At 35.7% G+C, this 15,990-nt stretch overlaps 1 protein-coding gene, 1 long non-coding RNA gene and 1 pseudogene across 3 annotated transcripts in view; all 3 read right to left on the bottom strand.

Moving 5' to 3' along the window:
* Positions 1-15,990, bottom strand: part of LOC148945781 (uncharacterized) — a 133,848-nt pseudogene that overhangs the window by 50,776 nt on the left and 67,082 nt on the right. The gene's annotated exons all lie outside the window — the stretch shown is intronic.
* Positions 1-15,990, bottom strand: part of LOC148945783 (uncharacterized) — a 54,119-nt gene that overhangs the window by 21,202 nt on the left and 16,927 nt on the right. The window lies entirely within an intron of this gene.
* Positions 238-2,502, bottom strand: LOC148945785 (uncharacterized). Its single transcript, XM_089098078.1, has 2 exons — positions 1,764-2,502; positions 238-1,716 (listed from the first exon to the last, which is right to left on the bottom strand). Exon 2 carries the CDS (start codon positions 1,089-1,091, stop codon positions 789-791), a length of 303 nt encoding a protein of 100 aa, XP_088954204.1. The 5' UTR covers positions 1,092-1,716; positions 1,764-2,502; the 3' UTR covers positions 238-788.

Genomic DNA, 15,990 nt, shown 5'->3' with positions numbered 1-15,990 from the left:
AATTCTAGATCTTTACCAAGATATTTTTAAGGGTTCTAAAGGGCATGTATTGTGTTTCTGGGTAGACTACAACAACTATTATATTTGCAAAAAACATAAAAAAGACACTGAATTATAGGTTCTTAATTAATATCTCAGTAATCAAAATATCTCCAAATTGACCACCCATTTTACTACTAAGACTAATGGAAATGATAATTAAAACAGCATTACTATTACCTTCTATAAGCATATACAGGATTGAAAATTCCAATAATCTCCATTAAAAATTTCTGGGACACATCATCTGCAAACCTTTTTTCACAATTCCACCTTAACACATGTGAAGTGCCTATGTGTGGCCAAGTAACAATTGAAGGTATTATTGTGATGCTTTGTCAACTTCCAAAAGCATGCAATGTGATGTGTACAATTTTTGAACCGAAAATTTTTGCTACTGTAGAGTGCTACTGTACCTATGCTGTGGATAATTAGCATTCTTAAATCAATTAAATATGGCAATTTTTCTCACTTATTGCAGGCCTCCCGCTAGATTTTTTGTGAAAAATATGAACTTTTGACCACAAAAATTTGAACTTTATGAACTGTTGATTGCGCTTTTTATGAACCTATTATGGACCTAAATTTACGATATGTGCACCTCAGAAACTGTCCATGGACACAAAAAGTGGCAGTTGGTGTTTTCATTACTGGTGCACATATTCTTCTTGTTTTTTTTTTCATGAGTTCAGTTAAATGCGTTTAATTTGTATAAAAGTACAAAATACAATAACACAAAATAGTTCACTCTACTTGTTCCTTTTGGCAAAATATGACAAAATTAAGGACGGCTTTTGTTTGTTTACCCTGCTCTGTATCAGCTCAACCTCTCTGGCTGCCTCATCTTCTTCACGCATCTTCCAGCTCAAAGCCTTGATCATACTTTGTGCAAGGCTTTTTTCTACAAAGTCTTTGGCATCTATGGCTTTTTTCAGCTTCTCATTAGCTTCTTGAAGAAGCCTTTCTGCTACTTGTCTCTTCTCCTTTTCAACTGACTTCTTCTCAATCAAATCTTTTTCCAGGTGTTCAATGGTCTTCTTCTCAGATAACATCCTCTTTTTTTCCTCTTCTTCTACTTTCCTTTTGGACTCCTCTTCAGCCTGTCTAGATTGCTCAGCTTCCAGGTACAGTTTATAGCTCTGGCATGCATTTCACCCCAAATTCAACAGCTCTCTGGTAATAGAGACTATCTTGGGCCTGTTCTCAAACTTCTTTAGAGAATCAGAGACTATCAGTCTAGCATTGAGCATTTTGACTTTCATCAATGATATTTCCTTGGTCATGGTCCATTCTGACCGGGAAAAATCACACTCAACGTCAGCGTTCCCATGCAACATGCAGAGCTGCTACAGCTCATTAGCTTAAATCAACTATTTAGGAATATTACTACTAGAAAACTCTACAAAGGTAGCAAAGACTCAAGCCAGAAAAAAGAAAAGACTAAAAGATAGCTTAGTACAAGAAGATATAGGGGCAATATAGGAACCAAGTTAGATGTAACAATGTCTTTTTGAACAGAAGAAAATGTATGTTCACAAAACATGCAGTGTTACAGTTTGAAACGTTTTAAATAAAACTTTTGCACATACATTTGCTTTGCTTGTCCTTTATAAGGAAAAAGACAGCAACCGCAAATGCTTTCCAGCTGATGACAAGAAAAATATGAACTTTATGAACCTTTTTCTAAATTATATATCTTTATGACCTTTTTCTAAAAATATAACCTTTTTTCTAAATTATGAGCCATTTATGAACCTAGGTTAAAAATATGAACTTTTTTCATAATTATGAACCCAGTGGGAGGCCTGTAATTGTTATATAATATTGAAAAAACACATTTGCAGCATTTTTTAAAGAGAGCCTGAAACTCCTCAAAAATGACATCACAGCAAGAAGGGATCCATCTCTTTTTAGAAATTTCTACAAACTTATTTTCTCAATAAAATTTTAGGCTAGTGTAAGACCCTCAGTACTCAGCCAGTGCCTAATCTTGGCCAGATATTCTGATTAAAAAGTATATTTTCTATACATAGATAGCAGACTCTTAACTCAATAATCTTTCTAATACAATAAATTATTATCACATAATAATAACACAATAGCAATACATAAGATCCTGTGTCAAGATTAGGCTGTAATGTTGTCTATCAGTAGTTGTGTTTGGTTAAAATATTCATGCTAATCACATACTTGCTGAAGAGATTTTAACACACCTGATGGTGACAGAATTCAATTTGTAGGTGGTAGGCTACGATACAAATTTTACATTGATTTAGCTATTAAAGAGTGGATTAGCTGGACAACTACTGAGTGTCTTATACTACTAGGGTATTTAGAAGGAAAATAATATTTAGTCTACCATTCCTGAATCTGCCAAAAATGGCAATTTTTTTTTAAACTTAACTCTACAGTCATAATTGCATACTGAATCCATATTTAACATTCATTTGCATTGGAAGTGAACTTTACTCCCCCCTCCTGCTGGTAAAATAAATACCCTGAATTGGTATATATAGGGGAAGGTTTAAAGTTCATTTTTGACCCAAATGAATGTTAAATCTGTGTTCAAGATGCAATTCTGAATATAGAGATAAGTTTGTTTCTCAGCTATCTGAATAATCTGTGAACACTGACCTTTACCATTTTTTTTCACTAGCCAGTTTTAATAACATGCTTCTCAACTAGTGGTGACTATGGGCTGTTTTAAGTCCTTTAAGGGCTCAAAAGGGAATTTGACCTAGAGGCAATTATTGGATTATGAAACAGCATGAGAGGTAAAATTCTACTTTAGCTACTTTTGGCTATCTTGGAAAGAGGTTAGGTTAAGCAGCATTCACATGCATGTCTAGCTAGAATCCTATGTCTAGCTAGACTTCAATGTCTAGGCAACAACTGTTCACAAGTAAAATTTGGTGCTTGGCTAGACTAATAGACAAGGTGCTTAGCAAGGCTTTGAGTTCTAGACTCTAGAACTCAATGAATAGGATTTTTAGTTACAGCCAATCAGAATGTGTCAAGTTCCACTATTTTCATCATCTATGTTTACATCTTTAAACTGAAATTTTATTTTGTTTTCTCATTAATTGTTTTTTTCATTTTTGCTCATATGCAACACCAGACAATATAGTGAAGCACACTAAGGCAATTGTTTGGCTTATCTCATCCATTATCTTGTGACAGTAAAATAGGGATTACAATTTTGAAAGTTTTGCCTGCATAAGCTCTCTTGATAGGCTAGAAATGACAACTGTAATCTCTTTGTTACTAAATTTGTAGTTTTAGCTAAGCACTGAATTTTACTTGTGAACAGTTGTTGCTTAGACATTGAAGTTTGGCTATTGCTTAGACATTGAAGTTTGGCTAGACATGTGTCTAGATATGTGTCTAGACATGGGATTCTACCTAGGCATGCATATAAATGCTGCTTTGGGAAAATGAAACTTTCAGGTTTGGGTCTACAGGCTAAAGTATGCCCTGGGAAAGTATTTTAAAGCACCTTCCTCCACTCCTTCTAGAGGATCTTGAAATTTGCCTACATGACAGGTCTATACCTATTGAAATTTTGACAAAACATTTTACCTTAATTTTTAGTTATCAGTTTCTTTTTCTCTGGCTTTAGTTCTGAAATTGCAATTCCTGTTATTTGAGTAGAATGTTAGGTAAATTTTTTACAGTTCATATTATTTACTTACAAATAAAGTAAATATACCACTTGATGCCTTTTTTTATGCTCTTTCCAAATATAATTATCATTTTTGTTGGAAATGAATTTTACCCCCAACCCTCTATATACCAATTCAGGTTTTTTTTTTGCAGTTTAGTGGGGGGGGGGGAAATTTTATTTCTGATTTAAATGAGTGTTAAGTTTAGCCTTTACCCCCCCCCCTAATGTACAAGTTTTGCTTACTTTAATAATATCAACTGCAAAAAATTTACCAAATTTTCAGCCATATCAATGTTTTATTTTCTCAAAATTTAGGAAACATATTTGCATATCTTTAAAACGTTATAAATTGGGACTGAGCAAAGTTGTAAATCTGAAAATGGTAAATTTTTTGCAGTTCATATTATTGACTTACAAATAAAGTAAACATACCACTTGATGCCTTTTTTTATGCTCTTTCCAAAGATAATAATCATTTTGTCAGAAATGAATTTTACCCCTGCCCCTATATATATCAATTCAGAGTATATATTTGCATATTAGGGGGGGGGGGTAAATTTTATTTCTTTTGTAAATGAGAGGTAATTTTAAACTTTATCCCAACCCACCCCCCCTAAACTTTCAAGGATGGGTCTACAGGCTAAAGTATGTCCTGGGAAGGTATTTTGAAGTATCTACCTCCACTCCTCCCTTTAGGAGGTCCTGAAATTTGCCTGTATGACAGGTCTATACCTATTGAAATTTTGACAAAACAACATTTTACCTTAATTTTCAGTTATCAGTTTCTTTTTCTCTGGTTTTAGTTCTGAAATGCAATTCCTGGTATTTGAGTAGAATTTTAAGTTGTATCAATGGTTTTTCTTCAAAATTTAGGAAATGTATTTGCATATCTTTAAAACCTTATAAATTGGGATTGAGCAAAGTTGTGCAGCAATTTTAAAAACAATATTATTGTACTTCATTTAAGAAGAAAATCTATTTTTCAAGGTTTCACTTTTATAATACACAGATTTTTAAATGTCAGGACCCTCAAGCGTGGGACGGAGCGGAGGTAGGTACTTCAAAATACCTGCCCGGGACATACTTTAGCCTAGAGACCCATCCCTGAAAGTTTCATTTACCTATGTTTGCACATTAGGGGGGGTAAAGTTTAGGTAAATATTTACCAAATCATATTATTGAGTTAGGAATAAAGGGAATATATCCCCCATAGGCACAAATATATATCCTGAATTGACATATATAGGGGGGGGGCTAAAATTCATTTCCAATAGAAATGATTGTTATATTTGTAATCAGCATAAAAAAGGCATCAAATGCTATATTCACTTTAGTTGTAACTCAATAATATGATTTGATAGATATTTACCAAAGTTTAAACTTACCTCTCATTTAAATCACAAAAAAAGTTTACCCCTCCCCCCCCCCTAATGTGCAAATATGTACCCTGAATTGGTATATATAGGAGTGGGGGTAAAATTGATTTCCAACAAAAATGAATATTACGATTGGAAAGAGCATAAAAAAAAGGCATCAAATGGTATGTTTAATTTATTCATAAATCAATAATATGAACTGCAAAAAATATTCCCTGAAAACAATTTTGTTGTACTTCATTTAAGCACAAGATCTATTTTGCAAGGTTTCACTTTTATAGCAAACAGATTTTTAGAGGTCATCAAACGTCAAGACCCTCTAGAGAAAGAAGGAGTGGAGGTAGGTACTTTAAAATACCTTCTTGGGACATACTTTGGTATTTTCCCATTATACAAGCCTCTCTAAAAAGTCAATTTTGGTTAATGCTAATAAAATAAGATGAATATATAATAGGCTAGTTTAGAAGCAAATTTGGGCTCTATATTTGCACACTAGGGGGAGGGGGGTAAAGCATAGGGTAAAATTCTACTTTAGCTACTTTTGACTTTCTTGGAAAGGGGTTAGGTTAAGAAAATGAAACTTTCAGGGATGGGTCTACAGGTTAAAGTATGTCCTGGGAAGGTATTTTGAAGTACCCACCTCCACTCCTTCTCTCTCTAGAAGGTCCTGACCTTTGATGACCTTTAAAATATGTGGGCTATAAAAGTGAAACCTTGCAAAATAGATCTTCTGCTTAATGATCTTCTGCTAAATGAAGTACAACAAAATTGTCTTCAGCTTCACAACTTTGCTCAATCCCAATTTATAAGGTTTTAAAGATATGCAAATACATTTTCTAAATTTGGGAAAAAAACAAATATGGCTTAAAATTCTGCTCAAATAACTGAAATTGTGTTTTCAGAGCTAAAGCCAGAGAAAAAGAAACTGATAACTGAAAATTCAGGTAAAATGTTGTTTTGTCAAAATTTCAATGGGTATAGACCTGTCATGTAGGCAAATTTCATGACCCTCTAGAGGGAGAAGGAGTGGAGGTAGGTACTTCAAAATACCTTGCCGGGACATACTTTAGCCTGTAGACCCATCCCTGAAAGTCTCATTTTCCTAACCTAACCCCTTCCCAAGATAGCCAAAAGTAGCTAAAGTAGAATTTTACATATTTTTCTGGTAATCACGAGCTGAATGATCTGCAGATGAGTAATCATAATTTTAGGGATTTTTTTTTCCATCCATGAAGACTACGGATTTCAGTACGTGGCCAATGCTTGGGCGTTGTCCATTCTTAGGATAATTATGTCTAATATGACGTTTTGATTTAAAAGAACTAGTCACTTTTAGTTTACCTTAAGCTTCAATTCTTTTTTGATTTTTAGAACTCTTTGTACGTTTTCTATTGAAAAAACTCTCTTTGTCACGGTTCTGGTTAGACAAATTCGTGAAAGATCCACCTTGACGTCACTAAGAGGCAACCCAAGAATAGTTTCCCTTTTGAGAATAGGGACGAAGGAGTTCATGACCAAGTGTTAACCCCTAATGAAGGATGGACTAAAATTCCCTTGGCTTTGATGATAATTTTTTCCAAGGTGACAACAACATTTCAACTTTTTTTTGCCCTTTCTAAACAGCAAATATAATGCAAAATGAACCGATCCATAACTTCAAGGGCCTCATACAATTTGACCAAACCAATAGCTACAAAACACATCAAACTCAAATTAACAAAACTGTCAAAAAATTTTAGAACAATTTTTTACTTCTGTGTTTTTTACTCTAAATAAAGTTTTTATACAGCAATAGTATTTTTTTCTTTCTGAGTCTTCTTGTCAGTAGGGGCCTGCCCCAGGCCACTCAATGAGACCCCAGGTGTCGGATAGGGGATTTCCCTATAGATATGTTGGGTACCGACATTGGAATTACAGACCAAGGGGGACCTTGTCGCAATATCCGGGTTCTGTCAATACCGGCGGAGGTGGAAGAATGCCCCTAAAGTATACACTCAGCTGGACCCACCGACATGTGGACACGTCCAATGAAATGCATACCTTCTCCTAGCAGTGAATAAATTCCATGGTGACACAGAACACCATCGTAAGAGGATCCTAGACAGGAGGGTAACTTTGAAAGGGCAAAAGAAATAGACATGGACAACGGCTTCTCCAAGTTGAAGGAGAGGAGTGGCTCACCGTAGTCAATGAATCGGTCAAGAAACCTACTCATTTCTATGTATGAAAATGACCAGAAACTCTAAAGATCAAAGTACTACTGCGTCCGAGTGAACGGATGACCTGCCTACCACATACAGGAAAACCAACGACCTTCAGAGGCCAAAGACTAGCCCCAGGCCAAAAAATTTCTATGGGGGGGTTGTTATACTCAATTAGATTTACCATTGTTAGAATTTTCCTCGGGAAGAGTAGTTTCTGGTGATGAACTTTCGAGGTACAATTTTACATTGGGGGGTTTTGCTTGAACTCTTATAAACAGTTGTTTTCCTTATTTTGTCTTTGCTGAATAAATTTAAACAGTGGAGATTTTCCAGGAAAACTGCTCAGCAGAAGTAAAATTTACAAGAAGGTTTTTTCAAAATTTTCCTGGGGAACTTCCAGCAAGAATTGATTTTTTTTGGAAAACTTGCCTAGAGGGGGCTATTTTACGTGGGCATAACTTAATTTTGATTTTCGGTTATTGGTAGGAAATTTTCCATGAAGGAGAGCTGGGTTTCCCGGCAAAGTTGGAAAAAGGATCAGAAATTAAATAAAAATAATAGTTTTTCATCTGAAAATAGGGAGCAACATAGAAAATTAAAACAACAAGAAATCATTTTTTATGTATTGGGGTTAACCCCATGTAGTAATAATATTTTAACACTGTGAAAATCATCAAATTGGATGTACCAAACTCTAAGGGAGAGTGGGGAGCACGATTTAATTTTGGGGCATAAGACAGAAAGTTTGGAGTGGCGTTTAAATAGAATTCTTGTAAAAAAAAAAAAAATGCTGTTTTTCAATATTTATTACTCTCTCTTAGCTTATTATGTGTAGGCTAATTTTCGGCTGATTGTTTTCAAGTGCTTTAACATTAATGTCCTTACTAACTGATGTATTAAAAAAGAAAAATAATGGCGAAGAGAATCTTGTCTTGAAATTTTAAGTAAAAGTCGAAAACTTTATATTTAGTTAAGAAAAGATTTGGCATTCTCTATATTTTTATCTTTCGCGAACTCATGTCAATTTTAATACCGCTCTAGCACAAAGTCTTTGCGAGGGCCGTTCGCTGTGTTCAAATCATATTCCCTGCCAACCTCACGCCCTTGTTTTCCCGAAATGCATCCGATTAAAATTTTGAGACAACCATTTTGTTCCAAAGCCAAATAACTATAAATCACAGGTTGACAAATATCCCACAAAACCAGAGGCCACGTGCATAACTTTTGCAAGTTACGATTGCTACCAAACAAGGCTTTTGTTGAAGCAATGGTCATATAAACTTTAGAGGAGTCTCATTCAACTGGAAATCTAAAATTCTAGTATTTAAGATTCGAACGAGGATCTGCAACATTTTGAGAACAGCCGGAAGTATTGAAATCAAACTTTCAGGATATGCTAAAAGGAATGTTAAAAATGGTTGAAAGGTCGCCAGTTCTCTCCCAAGCCGTGTTAGGTACAATGTCTTCAAAAATATTTGATAAAAATTATGAAATAGACATCTTGTTCAAAATTGTCAAAAGCTCAAAGGACTATTCCAATGGATATGATATTACCCCCTTAGCTTTGGAAAGGGTTTCTGAACACAATAAAGCATACTGTGTGTGTGCTGATGTCAGAAAGACATATCAAAAATACTCAGGGGTTTGCTGAGGGTATTAAGTTAAAAATTTTAGGGGATGTTAAAGAGCTATCAGAAGACAACTAGCCCTCCTTGCCCTTTAAGATGATTCCTCTCTTTATCACTGATTAAAATTTTTCAAATAGCGATTCTGTTCAAAATGTCTGTGAAAAACCATCAAAATGTCTATAAACTCTGCTTCTGGGGATGCAATGCCCCCTCAGCCCCAAAGGTAAGGATTGTAAACTCTGCTACTTGCCCTTTTTTACAGGTGGGATTTAACATTACGAAAAAGGCAGAAATTTTGATTATAGATGTGTTCGAATATGTTTAAGATACTAAAGTGAAACTCCGGGGAATATTTAGGGCATATTATACTAAATCTAAAAACATTATTTGCATTTTGTTTATCTAAAAGGTGAATCTTCAATATCGCAAGAAAAGCTGAGGGTATAAAGTTTTTGGCCATGTTCAGGAAGATGTTAAAAAGCTATCTGAGAGAAAATGTTCCCCTCCCATTCCCTTTTAAGCAGCGCTGCCACCAAAAATATCTGATGAATATTTTAGAATAGTCATCTTGTTAAAAATATTACATAAAGTCAAATAGATATACCTCCGGGGATGACTCAACCCTAACATGCCCTGGAGCAAGGGTTACAGGTTATGAACAATGTCCATAGCTTTTATAAAAGGTTAATTATAGGGGATAGGTGGTATGTTTGACCCTGAGTCCCCGAAAAGGCTAAGAATACTAATGTAAGAGTTTAAAAAATACTGAGGGAGATTTCAATTAATATAAAAGACCCAATACGCAGGCGGGTTTTCAAAAAGACACAACAGCAATATCTAAAGAACGGCTAGTCGTGTTAAACTGAAGGTATGTTGAAAAATGACCGAGGGTAGCAGCCCTCCTCCTTTTCCCGTCTTAGATTCTCTCTTTAACACTGATAAAGAAATTAAGGTACAGCCATTGCTTCTCCTCAGTATGTTGGTAAGAAATGAATTTCTGTTTTAGCCCCCTGGGGACGCTTCCTCATCAACTAGCCAAAGTAATGCTAGATTAAGAATGCTAGAAGAAAAATTGTCGGATTTTGAAAAAAATATTTGATTTTGAAATTAATAATGAATCAGATTCTCCGTTCTTTGATAAGAGTAAATTTCCTAGAAGCCAATATCAAGAAGTATGTAATTTAACTAGGGGACGCTCTGAGTCACAGCTTACTTTTCTAAAACTTAACTGTAAAGGGTTATGCTCATCTTTTTCTGATCTAATGATTTTCTGCCAACAGTTACAGCCAGATGTAAACGGACTTTGCGAAACTTTTCTAACAGGACAAACAGATACCCTTTTGGAAATACCTGGATACACTTCCCATTTTTCGCACAGATCGACTATGAGTAGGGGAGGCTTAGCTATTTATACAGGGCAAGACTACTCAGTGTGTATTAGTAGAAAATTAACACGGAACGTCGAAGGCGCATATGAATCACTTTTCCTTGAAATATCCTTACCTTCAGAGAAGAAAATAAGAGTTGAAGAAGTATACCGTCCACCGGCAGGATCCGTCTCTACATTCCTGGGAAATTAAAGCCAAATAACTGGTATTCTGGAGAAACAAAGGAACGAAGCTATCTTAATGGGAAACATCCACATTAATCTAACTCTTCCTCTGTCCTCCGGTTCGGCAGATTTGCTTAGTACAATGTCAGCCTCAAATATGTACCCCTTGACGATCATACCTACCCAAGTAACTGGAACTTCACACTCATTGATTGACAACATTTTTTTTACGCTGCATCCAATATCGGCCTCAGTTCTGCTATCTGACACTTATGATCACTTCCCTCTAATTACGATTTTCAACATACAGCATCAACATGTTAAGCCTAATGGCTTGATTAAGCAGGGGGTTACAACTTGGAATTTAAATGATAAGAACTTGGAAACCCTTAAAAAAAACCTAGAGAGCACTTCTTGAGAAAGTGTTATGAGCACATATTATGTTAATAAAGGATTCGAGAAATACCATAGTATTTTTATGAGTACATATACGGACTGTTGCTGCGAAAAGCGTAAAAAAATTTCTGGACGGAAAAATCAACCTATCAGCCATTGGATTAGTCACAAACTGCTCCAGTCTATTAATAAGAAAAAAAAAACCATGAACTGATCACATAAATGACCCATGCGTAGCGACGCTTGAAAAATATGAGGATTATAATAAATGTCTTCGATTAATTCTACGAAAAGTCAAGAGAGATAATTTAAATGAGAAAATAGATGAAATTGGAAAGAACTCTCAGAGAATATGGAAGGTTGTAAACTCCACACTGCGCCCCTGCTGCCCTTCCCCTAAGCCTCTATTGCAATTTTGTGTTAATAAGGAAACTTTAACGGGACAAGAAAACGTTGCAAATGTATTGGGCACATTTTTTACAAAGGTTGGCAAAAAAACAGCAGATTCTGTTGGAAAGCCCAGCAAGAATTTTAAAGATTACTTTGGTCCGGCATGCCTTAAGTCAATGGCACTCATACCTGTCTCTCGATCTGAAATCCTGTTAATCATACAAAATCGTCGAGGCAATTCGGCTTTGGGTTCGACAGAGTACAAACAAAAGTTTTAAAAGCAGTTGCCCTGGCTTTCATTGAGCCCCTTACTTACTTAATAAATTTGTCGTTGCAAAAGGGTATTTTCTCAGAACTACTGAAGAAAGCTAGAATAATTCCGCTGCACAAAGGTGGTTTTCGACTTGAGCCGGCTAATTACAAACCTATTTCTATTCTTTCAGTATTTTCAAGAGTTTTTGTAAAACCTATGCAGCAGCAGCTACTCCTGTTTCTGGAGAAGAAAGGGCTTCTTAATAATTGCCAGTTTGGGTTCAGACCAGGGCACTCCACCCAAGATGCACTAACTGGATTGAGCTTATGGATAAACAAAGATCTGGACTCTGGCCTACTACCTGCAGCGGTTCTGCTTGATATCAGAAAAACATTTGATAGTATGTACCACTCAGTTCTCCTCGGGAAACTGTAACACTTAGGAATACGAGGTGAAGCTCTGGATTGGTTCAGATCTTATGTTAGGGACCGTAGGATTTATATGGGAGGAGATTCAAAGAACGATGTACTCGTCAACTGTGGTGTCCCCCAGGGCTCAATATTAGGCCCACTACTATTCCTGATCCATATTAACGATCTAAGTCGAGTGCTGAATCCCGCACGCGCTAATCTTCGCTGCTGTAACCTATGCAACGATGGAGATAATTTTCAGTCCGAAGATGATGACGATGAGCTCGTGGCCATTGCCGATGATTCGACGCTTGGCTGCTGTGAAAAGGATAAGACACTGCTCATATACAAGCTGAGGGATGTTCTGGAGCAGACATATTTCTGGATGGATGCTAACCGACTAGTCATTAACGTTAATAAATCTTGGGTTTTATTTTTTTCCCGGATCGGAGGTGTCCATCCAGAAATATATGGTATCCAAACTTCCAGAGGTCTGATTAGTCGGCCAGAAAAGCGCTTCACGAAATACTTGGGAATCCTCCTTGATGAGAATCTGTCGTTCCTGTATCATATTCAAGCAGTAGAGATGAAGCTATCCCGGAATCTTGGAATAATAAAAAAACTGAAGCACAGCTTGCCACAGAAAACCCTTGTTCCTCTGTACAACGCCTTCATAAAGCCCCATTTACAGTACTATGCAATGATCTGGCAGTCAACTTTCGAATCTCATCTGCAAAAACTGAATTTTATTCGTAGGTAATGCCTCATATTCAAAGGAAAAAATGAAGAATACTTGCCACTAGATTCGCTAAATTAACTGTCATGCTTGACCTTTGTGTTTAGTTTTCTAGCTCGTGAGCTGCCATTTCCATTTAAAACATTAGAGGTAGAGGTAGGAGCTCCCTTGTGTCATTTAAAAAAAGAGTAAAAACTCATTTATTGGCATTACAAAAGAAAAGTTAAAGTACAGTGTGATAAATAATGTAAAGTATGATAAATAAAAAGTTTAAGAATTTTTGTTTTATTTTTGATAAAAAAAAAGGTGAGAGGTAATGTTGTGTCTGTGAGTAAGAGCGGTAACCACTCTGCGTATTATTTTGAAATGATATTGATTGTGGTTCTCGGCGTACAGAAATTGAATGAGTATTTTTTATTATACGTGATTTCCTTTTTTTCTTTGTAAATAAACCCGTTGCATTGATAGATACCCTAAAAAGCCATTTTATTCGAAATAGTCACAACGTCTAATAGCTAAGCCTTTAGAGAAGCTATTTCCCTGCAGCCCCCTCATGCAAGAAATATAAGTTCTGCAGTTTGTTAAATTTTTTACATGCAGGATTTATCACTAGGAAAATTATCATTAGTTTCTTAGATATGACATCCAAATAACAGGGCAAGATGAAATACAAGACTGAACTAAGATCTAGAAATATATTTTAAGAACTTGCCCTTGAATTATAAGTTTTAGAATTCTAAGGATTCCAAGATTTCTGGAGACTTTCATTCTATCCAGTAGACCCCGACGCCATGCCAGTGTTCTTTTCTGCAAAAAGTAGCTCATTTTTAATGGAAAACGGTGAACCGCGTCGCTCGTTGGCAAAAATTTTTGGTGCACCGCAGATTTTTTCCAGTGGCACGCCATTGGCTGACCCCGATTTTTCTTATTAGAAAGAAATTTCAAATATGTTCAAAATACCTCAAGTGGTGTATCGTTCATATCCAAATAAACCGAAGTCTGTTAAATCTCTTTAGAGAGCCCTGGGAACGTACTACATAAAGGCATAGGTAAATTCTAAGAAAAAAAAGAAGCAGCAACATTCAAACACCTGAAGGACCAAGTCTCTTTCCAAACTTTTTCAGCACTATATTTTTCAATAAACGGCAGCATTCGCTTCTCTCCCGGCTTAATACCTGCTGTTGCACTCAATAAAACCCAGTAACCACACTATAAAACCTTTCAACTCAGTGAGTTGGTCGCAATGGTAAAGAAGCTTTTTGCCAGTCGGGTAACAAAAGGTCGTATCTCCATAATTGTCCATTTTCAAAAGAAGCCGAAAAAGCCTCAAACTCTTTCAATTCCCCCTCCAATAACCGTAAACAAAAACAGATTCACATGTAAAATTCCTGCATATCAATCTGTTTTTATTCCCCGATTTTAAGGTTATCAGAGAGGAAATAAAAAGTTGTGAGGTTTTTTTGCTCTTCCGAAAATCTACAATTATGGAGATATGGCCTTTTGATACCCGACTGCAGTTTCATTGTCCGCAGAAGCTGAACACAGAAAGAGCTAAGAACTCAGTTTGTTTGGGGAAGAAGAAGAAAAATAACAACTTCTTGCAAATACATTATAGAGTTTCAATTAGATCCAGTTTGGAGGCCTTAACTAGGACAAGATCTGAGAAATTGAAGCCGCAATTTATTTATTCTTTATTTATTTATTGGAAACCCGTCTTTGTACGAAAAAAAAAATGACGAAGGACTACAAAGAGACAAAAACAAAAGCAAATTATCACTATACAACTATGACAAGGTAACTATGGTTGAAGAAGCTGGCTCCAAGCATGTCGTTCCCACAGGTCCCAGAGTCTCACTCCTAGGGGTAATAATTGTTATATTTGGATCACCTCACCAGCAGCTAAGAATAGGTTTTGACCAATTACATCAAGGATTACTGGCAAAAAATTTGACATGAATCTATCAACAATTGAAATAATATCCTTTTTATACAATTCTGAAAAAGGGTTAGGTCATCTTTACCTTTCAATGATACTATCTGTGTTGACTTTACTAAAGAAACATCCCAAGTTGTATTTGTAAATGTATCTAATAAAGGCCTGGATGTTACTTTTGACTAAGTGACCTCCCAATCACCTCCCATGCATTTGCTTAATCGAACAATTTTTGTAATTTTTTCTCTGTCTTGTTATAAGGAATCCATGCACAATAAGTTCTCCATGAAAATAAACTTTTGTGCAATTCCATATCGTGCTAAGTCAAAGCACGACACTTTATTATAATTTGGTGATTTGGGGTGTATTGGGTTAGAAAGACTTGGGGATCCAAGATGAAACACAGCATTTTCTAAGGATTGATATAGAAACAAAATTAGTTGTGTCTTAGAAACTGGAACTTGGGAATAACCTAAGGTTTAAGTACAAGATAAACCCCTTAACCTTAAAGGATAAATTAAAGACCTTTTGTCTCCTACTTCCAGCCTAGAAACCTTTGGAATTTACCTACCGTTTATTAAAATCTTATATATAAGAAGATTGGAACTAGAGAACAATACCATATTCCTCCCCTAGCAAATTCTCTGACGTTATATGAAAGAGGGACTCTGTCTCCTCTTTTAGCCACTTTTGCATTTCAACCCGTGCTAATATTATGTAGAGGCAGTCCTGATGTTCTACATATCACCTAGGGAAGAAAGAGGAATTAAATTACTAGATTAAGATTTCAATCTCTCCCGTCCCAAGATCCATTTTTCTCTAGAAAGTTAAAGTTTATCAAAGTTCCAAAGAACATTAACTTCCTTTTCAGGATATAAACCTGAAACTTGGTTTAATTGATACAACTAATGTGAGATCTGATAAAAAGGTTATTCTTAGGTTCCAAGGAACAATAATTTGAAGCAAAGAATTTTAATTACACTAGTACCAGAGTCTGTCTGACCATTCAACTGCAGCTATTTCAATTAGAAGTATTCGATAGGTTAGAATTAACGTAATCCTTTTTTCTCGGTAAACATTTGGGGATTGAACAAGCAGACCCACAATGTTAGACAACAGACCTAGAAGAGGTTTAGAAGTATTCAAAATAATTAGTTAGAATATTTTCCTTTTATTTCCTTTCATAATAAATATGATTTGTCACGTGATTCTGAGTACCGATCTGACCAACACGCCTCAGTAACAACACGCTACCAAAATTCTAGCCCTGATAAGGAGGGTCAACTTTACAACTGGTGTCAGTAGTACTCAAGTTCAGTGCAACTTTCGTTTAAGGGGGGATTAATAAAATTATAATTTTTTGTAAAATTTAGTCCTCTGTTCCTCCCAAGAAGGTGTGTGTTCAGTTT

Source organism: Artemia sp. Qi Xiang Cuo, chromosome 12 (genome assembly GCF_049724085.1).
Source record: "Artemia sp. Qi Xiang Cuo chromosome 12, ASM4972408v1, whole genome shotgun sequence".
Lineage (NCBI taxonomy): Eukaryota > Metazoa > Arthropoda > Branchiopoda > Anostraca > Artemiidae > Artemia > Artemia sp. Qi Xiang Cuo.
This window is presented reverse-complemented; position numbering and strand designations above follow the sequence as displayed.